Consider the following 11,674-nt stretch of genomic DNA (forward strand, 5'->3'; position numbering starts at 1 on the left):
TGGTAACCTGTCAACATACCTGTGAGCTATTCCACTGTGTTTCCGTTACATGAAACCACTCTGGCCTCATCCTAGAAAAAGAAATCACAATAAAAACACAAAGACTAGTCATTGTTAGAATCAGCTAGTCTGTACATAGGTTGCTCAGAAAAAGGCAACAACTCAAAGAAATACATGTATGATTATTGTTTATTGCTAAGCAACACATTAAACTGTGTCAGTTTCCCATTGACAACACATGATCTTCTAATTTAATCCGTCAGGTGGGGATGCTTGTGCCAGATCTGCACTTTAAAACCCAACGAGGCTTTCCAGAGAAGAGCTACTCGAAACAGCTAAACTCATCAATGAGCATCCAACTTCCTGAGGCTTGAAAACGGAGCCAGTGGGAGTGAAAGAAGAGGTTGGGGAAATGCTGAAGAGACTGATTATACACAATTTAAAGTCCCAACCCGGCAGGCGTTTTGAAAGTGCTGCTGAGGAAGAGGGAGGAGGAGGAGGAGGAGGAAAGGAGGGAGGGAGGGAGGAGGAGGGAGCAGGAAGAGTTGTCTCCACCAACGAGACAGCGCCCCAGTCGGTTTGCTGTGACCGACCGTGAAGCGCACATCCTCCGACCAGCCAAACGGACTGCCCCGCAGGCTGCGTAAAGTTGCGCTGCGTAACCGGAAGGTGGTGACTGTTCCTTCAAAGCAAACACTTGGCGTTGTTTTTTGTTTTTTTGTCTTTCTCTGACAAAAAAAATGACACAATTACTGACTGCCATTTAGATTAATAAATACTGTTTTATAAAAAGCACCGTTTTGCATCAGCCTCCAAACCTTATAACAGCGCTTCAGTCCATACAGTGTGAAACAATATTGGAAAATAAAACGTAGCAGTACACATATGCAGCTTTGCTTCTACCGCTAGACATCAAATAGAGCATATTTTAAATGAAAAGTGAGCCTCGAGGGTATTTTTTTATTTTTGTAAACGCGCATCGGAAGTGATGAGTGTTGTGACTGTGGGGAGCTTGACAGCAGTTGTCCGGGCGCATTGAGCGCACACGTCGCTCTCTCCACTACATCGCACCACTGCGGTAGCAGCGGGAACGCAGCAGCAGAGGAGTACCCGGCAGGCTCACTTCACTTGTTTCCTGCACGACACCAAAAAAAATCATCCAGGTGGCGAGTGTGTGTCTCTCTGCCCACTTCATCGCAGAGGAGGACTTTACCTGACAGGACACAGCAACAGCTCCCAGGGCGATTCTTTCCTGCAGCCCAGCGAGAGCGAAGCCCGGAGAACTTTTGGCTATTGCCGAGTGATTTTTTTTTATTTATTTTTTTAACCACATCTCCATAACCTTGGAAGTCAGACCTGATTATTGTGAGAGGATGGGACCGCTGCTCCTTTCCATCGCGCTGTGTCTAAGCGCCGCTGTCCCACAGCATGCGAAAGGTGAGTGGAAAAGTGACAGGCTGTCATTATGGCTGTCATAACATTTTTTTTTTTTTTTTACACGACCAGCTCCTTAGCGTGGGAGTACCACAGAACCACCAAGAGCGATTGGGAGTCTTTATATGTCGTATTTAAAGGTTATTCCAAATGGGGGGAATCCCACATGAATCGTGGAACAAAATGTAATGCGCGTCTACGGTGATTCTGTATTGTTTGCGGAATGCGAGCAGCCTGTCAGCACGCTTTGGCAGCACAGAACAACCGCTTGCAGTGTTTGCACGACTCGTTAGTTAATTGGTTTACTTGTGTACAAAGGACACTTGTTTGAGTCGATCCAAACAGATGATGAAATGTTTTTTAATCCGTGCGTAATTTCTCTTTGATGACGGGCCAAATCTGTCCGCGCATTAAGCGCGCACAATTAAGGTAAAAATGTGCACTGCTCCAGTATTTCTGCCCTCGCAGTGATCATCTTCAGCTGCTTGCCTCGCTCCTCTGTGATTCCTCCATAGGATAACATAAGGCAGAGGGTCAAGGTATAGCCCTCGTCGATTTATACATAGAGGATGTCACTTTTCTGTCTTTAAGAAACTGGGAAAAAAGGGTAAGATTTCCTTTCACGTGGGCTATAGACAGACCCAGATGTTATCATTTAGAGGAGATAAAGAGCCTCCTGTGTTAGTTGCTGTGCCATTATTGATTCAGATGACATCACAAGAAGGTCAATTAGGTGTTCCAAGTGTGATGTATATATAGCCTGTCAAAAAAAATGCCTCATGTAGAGAAGAGATGGCTGAAATCTTTTAGATCAACCTGACTCCTGGATCAGCATTCAAATCATTTCACATCCTCCCCTCCTTGTCCTCACCAGTTCTCTGCTGATAGGAATGTTTAAGCTTTTGTCTGCCACATATTTTTTTCCACGAGCAGTGCAGAACAGTACCTGTGGGATTTTCCGTAAAGAAAACGGTGTAGCCCTTATGGAAGTGGGTCATGCCATCCTTCCCCGTCTCTGTTCATTTAGCAACATGCTTGCCTCAGGAGTCACACATGTCAGACAGACCTCAGTCTCTGCACCAGGAGTGTGCCTCAAGCAGAGTTTCTAAGGCTCCCTAAGCCTCGCAGTGTCAACTCCGAGTCAGCCGTTACAAGACATAATACTCCCTGGTAGGCTGGAATAATGAATGCCGAGGAAAGGCAGGGAGACGCGCTGCCGTGGGTCGACTTGTTTCGAGGCTCAGCGAGTTAAAAATACACGGCGAACTAGACCTGCAATTAATCATATCCCAGTTAAATTTGTGATATTGTTAGGGAATTGTGCTCCATCTGTTTTCTAAACAGAGAACAGCTGTAAGTTCATCCACAGTGAGGAGGTGGCTTAAGGAGGAGATGGAGGTGGATGGAGGGTGTTGAGAATATTTTGCTGTGCATTTGAACACCCTTGTAGCCACAGTGGTCCAAAACATCCTAAAGTCAGACTGACAGGGCTTCAAACCACCAGTCAAACTCCCCGTCACAGAGAACGAGACAGAAATAATATAATGTGATCTCTGATTTTTCTTTCTACTGAAGAGGCATTCTACTTAGCTTTTGTCAATGCTCAAAGGCAGCATGTGTCTTCAGAGATAGCTGCTAACAAACACTATTGAGGGTGTCACAGGGTGCCTCCGTCCACTGAAGCAAATTGATGAGCTCGAAACATTCGCCTTCAGGTAAAACAGACCGCATTGTTCCAAGTCAGCGTGCAATACATCACTTCCTCTCATTGGTTACTGGCGCTGACTCTCACACATTGTTTGGGATCCCCGCCTGTCCGCCCGGACAAAGCACATGACTGCACCCCGTGGGCCCTCTGTATGGAAATGTAAGATGCTTTTGTGCTTGTTTAGAGAGTCAGTTTTAATGAATTTTATGCATCTTAATTTCAGTCTCAGTCTTGTTATAATGGCTGCACAATTAGAGCCTTTTAGGCAAATGGACAGCCATCTGGAGTGGCAGTGTGATTGTCTGCTATTGGCGAATCATGATTAGTTGTAATATTTTGGGTTTGCGGCTCATTTCGCTCAAAGATTCCGCTCGCGTGACACAGTTGAGGAACTTTGTCAAACACTATCAACTTCATTTCTGGAATGTTTGTGGAGCTAGATTGGCTGGATAAGTTGCTCATCGCGCTCACAGTCTGTAGGTTTGCGAGGCTCAAACTTAAGGGGAGGAACTGACCTTGCTAGTAGGAATGATGTCTGGTACATTTGGATTAATGATAGACCTGAATGGAAAGGAGGTAGATGGAAATATTAAATGACTGTAACTTTGTATAACCATTTTTGCTTCACTTTCTTTCTTTTGGAGACAGGCTGGAGGTAATCACTTGGATGTCCTTAACTTGTTTTTAAGTTATTCGAAGGTTTTCTGGTCACCCCGATGCTGAAAGAAACAAAGAGCTTTTGTTTGCAAACAGCTGAATGGATGTTAATGGAAGATGCTAGCGATTCAGCTGAAAGCTCATTACATTTGCTTGCCACCGAAGGTTATGGTTGACGTACGGGTGACTTTTAATAACAATGACTTGTGACCTACCTCTACAGTGCCCTTCACTCTGGTTTTAAATGGCACAGTCTTCAATCAGCGGAGGGAGGTCAGACCTCTGTCAGATCGGCAGTCGTGATAACCGAAGGCAGCTCATTGGACGACAGCCCGCGCATAAAGAAACGCATTATGGAATATTAGAATATAGGAATCGGTGAGGTAGCGGCGTACAAGGCTATCTTTTATTGTATTGGTGGAATTTAATTGCTGTATTCGTTGTCAGTGCAGATGTGCCTTAATCCCCTGTAATATGTAAAGGAGAATTCATTTGTCTCCTTCGCCGACAAGCCAACGGATACAGTGCTATTTGTCTCTGCTGTAGTCGGGCCTCTGTCGTCCTGCCTACATTTCATGCTTGACTTATTGGGAGGGCACTAGAGGGACAGTTATAGAGGTTGCGAGGACACAAGCGGAGGAGGCACTTACCAAAGAACTTTAATAAAGCCCTGAGATGAGGACGGCAGCACAGTGGTAAAATAAGTTGTTTGAGCCTACACAGGCCCTTGTAAGCTTTCAGACAGAAACGAAATGAGTGTGTCAGTGTTGTTTTGCTGTGTCTTTGTACCCGGTTTCCTCCCTCTGTAATTGAGTAATCATGTGACCGGTCCTAAGTGTCTTACTCAAATAAAACACTAGAGGAGGTGGTGGTGATGTGCTTGGTGGTGGTTTTAGGCCCAGTTCTAGATTCTCAAGGTGACATCAAAATGATCAGCTGTGCATATGAGAGAGTGAAAAGGAGCCAGTGCTTCAACTCACACAAAAGACAAACAAAGAGACTGAACATCAGTAAAAATAGCCTCTGTTCACACAAGACGCCGCCTGTTTTTCCTTCTAATCCTCAAATCAATGTCTGCCGTTTCTATTCACAAAACTCTGGAAACATTGATTCTCCGTTTTCCCAGACATGTTAAAGGTCCGTCGTTCGCAAAAGAGGCAGCGTGTAACATTATGACGGCCGGCTTAAGCACCGATTTTCTTAGCGTTCTATTAATGCCGCTGTCAAAAATTCTGCCGGTGACTGTGCCAGGAAGAAATAAAGGCAGAGAGAGGCCCCCTAAAAACAGTCGAAAGATTATCTTAACGTTTCGTTTGCGGTGGCAGTTCATGTTGAGTCTATGTCAGCTTCTCAGCTAAAGAACATGCAGCAGCCTGTCCTTTCATAGTTGGAGTATTCATAAGACCACATGCTGGTTTTAAGTAATCCCACTGGGTCACGATAAATGACTCAACTTTTGGAAGCACCAGCAGGCCTGCAGAGTGTGTGTGTGTGTGGCTAAAATAGCAGATAATGCAGCTACATGATGCCTTCAAATGCTTGTACTGCAGCCACTGGACAGGTCAGTTATTAGGAAGTATTTGCTGAGGTTCACATATCACATTTAGTCTGAAGTAGATGGTCTATTTTTATACTAGATTTGGTCTTAAGTGGTTGTTGGAACTGTTTATTTGAATGTGTTGCGTGCAGCAGGTACATGTTAGAGTAATTAGATTTTATTGACATACAGTAGAATATGACATATAATGTATAATTGTCATTGTAGATAACCTGTCAGATAACGGTTTAATAACTAACACAACATCAGAAAACACGCTCAAGCCCCTATTTAAAGTTACACTTGTTTATTGTTTATATGAAGAGATGATGAACAGATAACTCACAAACCTTAAGAAAACCCATTTTTCCATCATCTACCTGAGACAATATCAATCAAAATTAAGTTATCTATTTATCTAGTTATTTATTCATCTAGTTATCCATCTATTTTTGTCACTTCTGCTGAGTCAAATCCACTCTACTTCAGTTTGATTGATATTATCTGGAGCAAACAACAACAAAATAAGTTTTCTGCATCTACAACAATGGAATTATCTGTTCTTGCCAATGAACTCTTCATATATTTATTCAAAATCAGCATCTAACTCCTCCAATGGAGACTTTTTTTGCACTGGCCAACACAAGATATTCACCACCTACTGTCCATAAACACTTCTCCAGATAAGCTGTTTGAATGCATATCTAGAGCAGAATTCCTGAAGGTGTTGAATCAGTGGTTAAACTGACTTTAACGTGGTATCGAAATCAACTTTTGATCAGCCTGTCTCTTGGCAACAAACCACATTCTTTGGAATTCGTCTCGATGCTGGAAAGTCAAAGTTAATCATGACGCTGTTTCGCAACTGATGGCAGTATGTGCCGCGCGGAAGACTAGCAACACATTTTTATTTACTCACACACTGCGTGCTTCTGTCAGCACCTGGGGAATATGGCTGAAATGATTGTCTAAATTATACTTTTTTTAAATTTCGTTATGTAATTATGTACATTCGTCGCAGTGTGTGTTAAGAGCTTAATGCAGAGGCTACAGTAAATACTCATTAGACTCAGAGAGTTCACAAACAAACACAAACATGGGTGTGTGTTCAGTTAAAGTGTCAACAGTGGGATACCGTCACAGTGCTCGCTGAAGTAATCGTATTAGGTTACAGTGAATGTTGTGGTAAAATTTTTAAAATGAACATTTGAGGTGGTCAGTGTTGATTACTGTGATTTCAATGGACAAACAAGACATTTGAGGAAACACTACAACACCACGTTTTCACTATTTTCTGGCATTTTTATACGTTTTAAAAAAAATCAACAATGAAAATAATCTTTAGTTTCAGCGCTTTCATGAACCTTCATCAAACCAAACTTCATTCAAAAAAGTTCTGATTTAAAACCAGACGGCGAATATTTACGATTAAATGCTGATTTTTAGCTCTGATTTGGTCACCTCCAACAGATTTTAGAGTCAGGATGAGTTTCTGTCACTAATTACAAGTAAAAATCATAATAATAATAATAACAATAATAATAATAATAAAAAAAGTTGCAATTCTTTGATTTCAGCTGGATATTTTTTTTAGCTGAAATCAAAGGACGAGGGTGGATTTCACCACGCAGCAGTCTGGCATCATCAGTCGTAGTGTACATTTTAAAAATCTCAACCAATGTAAGACTAGACTTCTTAATCTTACAAGTAAGAAATATAAAAAAAAAAGAAAAAAGGAATTTTGCATTGGCCTCACTCTTAAGGCTCGTCTTCCCCTTGTGCTTCTTTTGTAACTGAAACGTACAACCACAAATGTCATCACTTTCTTTCTTCAGCAGTTTAATTACTTTGCAGGAGTCTAGCTACTCCTTTTGGGATTCAGTAAAACAGTTTGATGTTTTAAAAATGTCTGTGTAAGAGAGAAAAGAGGGGAAATTGTGTGCTGCTTCACTCAAACTGTTCCCTTGTTTATCCTCAAAATAATCCTATATCTCCATCTATCTGTCTGCATATCTGCCTTTTAAAGTCTTTTGTTTTTTTTAAACACCTGCCTCTGCAGATGCACCGTGAGCCTGTCACGGTATCGCTAGACATCTTGTACATGTTTACGTGTGAAGAAACAGGAATGCAAAGCTCTCTGTCAAGCATCAGAGTACAGCAGCCTTTCTACGCGAGCCAAACACAGTCTTCATACTGTAGTGGGCGCGGCCGCCGAGCGCCCTGGACCCACCCGATTTGTCAGAGAGGTGTCACACCAGCATCAGCCATTCATTATCAGTGTTGGCCATGAGTGAAAGAGTCCACCTCTCCACCGCAGATCAATAAGAAGAATAAATTATTTTGGATTAGGTGCAGAACTGCAGCAGCCTGTGAGTCTGAGGAGGTGTGAGCACTTTCAGCTTGTTCAAGTTTTCGTAGGAGACCAAAGCTTTAGGACTGTGAGGTTAAAAACTGAAATGTAATTTGCAGGAGTGTAAAGCTTGAACACGGCCGGATGAATGATGCACAGACCTGTGAATGTTTGATGTTTACACAAAAAGGCAGCTCCTGACACATTTTTCTCGCTGCTCTCTGTGAGGATATAAAGTCTTTTCTAGTGTTTGACTGAGTGCTTATAATTTTTCAATCTTTTGAAAACTGTTTCCCAACAATGCCTTTAGTTTTATAGGGTTGTCAGGTGTGCTCAGGGCATCCAGGGTTGCAGTTAATTCTGTAATGGGAGGCAAGTTCATGAGTCATTTTTCAAATAAATCCAAAAGCTCGCAACATTTATGCTTGCATTTATTGGACAAGCGTGCTTTAGCTTTTGCAGACTGAAGTTAAGCCCGCCTTAGTCAAAATAAGATTGAGGAGTTAAAGCAATGAGCTTTGCTTTGGTCTGTTAAAGTCCCTCCATTGGGTTCTGGAACAGCGCTGCATTTTCAATAAGCTCAATCTACTTATTTAAGATCAGATGGGTGCAGGTGGCTTAAGTTCTTACTTCCAACAAGCCCTAAGCAGATGTGGGCTGCTCATTCCTCTTCAAAGACATAGTTAAATCATGAACCTCAATCTCAAAAACCGTCTACACACCAAGGTTGAAAAGGCGACTTGAATCGTTAACTTATTTCTTCTCTTGCATTGATGTGCGGTTATGATGCCACACAAGCTGAAAAAAAGAGATAAATGTTTATCTAAATTAAAGAAAATATAATCACTGTTTGACATGCAAGGCTCTAACTTTAATCCATCTTTTACTATTCTCTATCCTTTCTGTTGCCATTTCTCTCATTCCAGTTATGTGTAGAACAAACAGGCTTTATTTATGAATTTGTCTGTTTCATGTTACAAACACCTGTACTCTGGGCTTTACAGTATTTTAACTCATTCATGAGTGTATCAGTACCTGTACAGAGTGTGCTGTATGTTTTTCAGTGTGTGTGTGTGTGTGTCCGTGCATAGATGTGTGGGTTTCTGTGCTCGAAGCTCAGAGAGGTAACCCAGAAATGTCATCACACAAAGTCTAGGCAGCAATTCTGGCTCTTTTGCACAATGTGGATGTGCATCCATACTTCACTCATTTGCCAAAACACAAAACAACATCGCTTTATTTATCATGTCAGCCAGCCGGCGTTTACACTAAATTGTGCTGAACGCCAACGAGGGGGTGTTGGGTGAGTGATTGATTGAGAGCAAGAGAGAGTATGTGTTCAAAGAAAAGGTAAAACATCTTCTTGATTTTTCTTTGATATTATCAGTCTGCATATGCCACATTTCAACTGCACGCCTTTGCTTCACCTCAAATACGAACAAACTTCCCTGGACTGTTTCCAAGTACTTTTCAGAAGGGGTGTTTGAAGTAATGGCATAAACTATCTTCTGTCCATTGTGTAGAGAAGTGCAATTTTTTTTAAAGTGCAATATCTTCAGTCCAGATGTTTTAGATTACCCTTGGGGTGTGTAGCACCAGACACAGAGAGAGAGAGAGAGGGCTGAGAGCCAGTATGAAAATCCCCTTTAATGTGAAGTTCAATGAACAGAAACCACTCACCTTCAAACTTCAAAGTAAGGCCCATTAGAAAACTGAAAAAGAATCATTTCCCCCGCTGTGTAATCACAGTCCATTGTCGCTTATAGAAAAGGGCAAGGGCTGCAACAAGTTGCGCCATTTTGGTAATTGTCAGATATAGGTGAGATATTGATGATGCTTTTTTCCCTTTCTTTAGGGGTGAGGGGGCAATATAGGTCAGCTGAAGCTCCAATAAATTGGTTGGTGTACAACAAAGTTCCTCAATATGCTTGCAAGGCAGCCCTTACTCACTGAAAGACAGCGAGTAACAAAGAGCAGGAAGTAGCGAGGGAAGAAATTGAATTCAGAATAATGCGAGTGGGAAGCAGCACAGTTTAGCAATAGACAGCATTCAGTTTGCATTTTTCTTCAATAAAGCCTCTTTTGACTTTAACTCGGTAATAAACCAAGGGCAAGATGATTGTTGCTGTCGCTCCTTGTGCAGGCTTTGTCACTGTCTGACAAAAAAACCAACAAAACAAAACAGGGTTTATCATGAAATAAGATGATATAATATTACTATATTCAAAGATAATGATGTCTCCTGGCACGCATTTATCAGCAGTTTAACACTACTACAAACAGATGGGTTTGTGTACTTCCTGATAGGTTTCTCTGTGGACAGCAAAGCCCACGAGGAAATGCAAACACAATGGTGATGAGATACAGACACTCTGGGTGTGTGACAGACACTTTGAATTGAATGGAACTGAATAGAAACCAGCCTGTGTTCATAAAGTCATCACATCTTGCCGCTAATCCTAACATTTGGTATCCACCGCTTCCCAATCCGCCTGTCTGCCTCCGAACGGCGGGAGCCTGGAGCCGTTCTCAGCTAAGAATTATTACACAATTAATTCTGATTATCACAGTTATTGTGTGTCACTCTTTTAAACATGTTGTCAAGGATGTTGCGTGAATACCTGCGGTGTGGCGGATGTGTCGATCACTGTACGGCGTAGGAGCTGGTTCTGTCACGCTTCCTGCTATTCCTATTTCAAGAGAGAAGATAAGAGGGAAGTGGAGAAATCTATACTTGGAAAGGGACAGTCTAAGCTTTATCTGTGAGCTTATTGACCTCTTATGTGAAAGACTCAAGTTGTTTCCTCCATTTAGTTTTGTCTCCATGTTACACCGTCAACCTAATTCCACTGACATCATTCACGGCGCCGAACATCGTCTGACTGCTTCTGTTTTGCTTCTAAACCAGGTCTTTCAGCAGTTTGGTCTCTGTATTATTCACCACTGTTTGAGGTGCATGAAATATTTATTAGTGTGATCTTTCTAACCTGCCTCAGTTGTCTTCGCTAGGTGCGCTCTATTGCAGATGTAGCCGCTACGCAGCGAACACGACGCTTGCAAATGGTGTTCTGTATCTGCTGTTAAAACAAGTGAAGAGCCTGACAAGTTAAATTAGCAGCTAAAGAAGTTCAAAAGTTGAAATCATGGAGTGTATTTTTAACCAGGTTCGGCGCATTGAAGTGGAATCTTTGTGGGTTCTCTCGCCCTCTCTCCTGCTGTCTTCCCTCTCGCTCACCAACTCCAGAAGTTATAATTATAACACATCAAACCCGGGTTCTTAGGTGGCTGCTGCAGCTGGGCGGAGATTCGGTTTGATGTTGTTGAATAAAACCGTTGGATAGGTTTTTTTTTTTGCCTGCGCTGTGTATTGGACCGGCGCGTTTAATTGTAGAGCATCTGCTTATTTTACAGGTGCACGCTCGGCTGTTTGCGTCTGATGCCGTTCGGTTGTTCGTTTCAAAGGTGCGCGCGAGGTTCGGTAATCACTCTTGACTGCGCATCATCATTCGTGAAGCTACTGTACGCGGAGCCTTTTTTCTCGCTCGACGCCGAGGCCCTTTGAGTAAGTAGCGCCTGCTACATGAAATTCACTGACCAAGTGGTAAGCAGGATGAAAAAATTCAATTTGTCAAGGCCTGCCCTTTTCAGTACGCACAATGCACAGCTTAGGCCAGCGGGTGTGAAGCATAAGGGGAGCGAGTATCAGAAGATATTTTGTAACTACTTCTTCATGTTCTTCTGACATGCATTTAGTGTTGTGGAGCAACATCACACGCAGCCTCACTGTAGCATTTTTCACACTTTAAATTGCCTGGATGACCTTAACCAAATAAGCAATTTCACCATGTGAAAGACCTGCTATGCAGTCGGACAGTGAAATGTGGTGCAAGTGTTTGTTGTCTGCTTATAGTTATAGTGGGTGATAATATGACCCATGTGTTTCCCATTCAAACAAGTAAGCCTCAAGTTAACAGGTTTGGAACGTGTT

General features: G+C 42.3%; 1 protein-coding gene across 2 annotated transcripts in view; it reads left to right on the forward strand.

Annotated features, from left to right (window-relative positions):
* The first annotated feature begins 1,059 nt into the window (after window positions 1–1,059).
* edil3a (EGF-like repeats and discoidin I-like domains 3a) overlaps window positions 1,060–11,674 on the forward strand; it is a 104,063-nt gene continuing 93,448 nt past the window's right edge. For both annotated transcript variants that reach the window (XM_008285498.1, XM_008285499.1), the window contains exon 1: window positions 1,060–1,437. In XM_008285498.1, coding sequence (XP_008283720.1) covers window positions 1,374–1,437 — 64 coding nt within the window. In that variant the 5' untranslated portion in view covers window positions 1,060–1,373. The remainder of the gene's footprint in view (window positions 1,438–11,674) is intronic.

This window comes from Stegastes partitus, unplaced genomic scaffold (assembly GCF_000690725.1).
Source record: "Stegastes partitus isolate 25-593 unplaced genomic scaffold, Stegastes_partitus-1.0.2 Scaffold404, whole genome shotgun sequence".
Taxonomy (NCBI): domain Eukaryota; kingdom Metazoa; phylum Chordata; class Actinopteri; family Pomacentridae; genus Stegastes; species Stegastes partitus.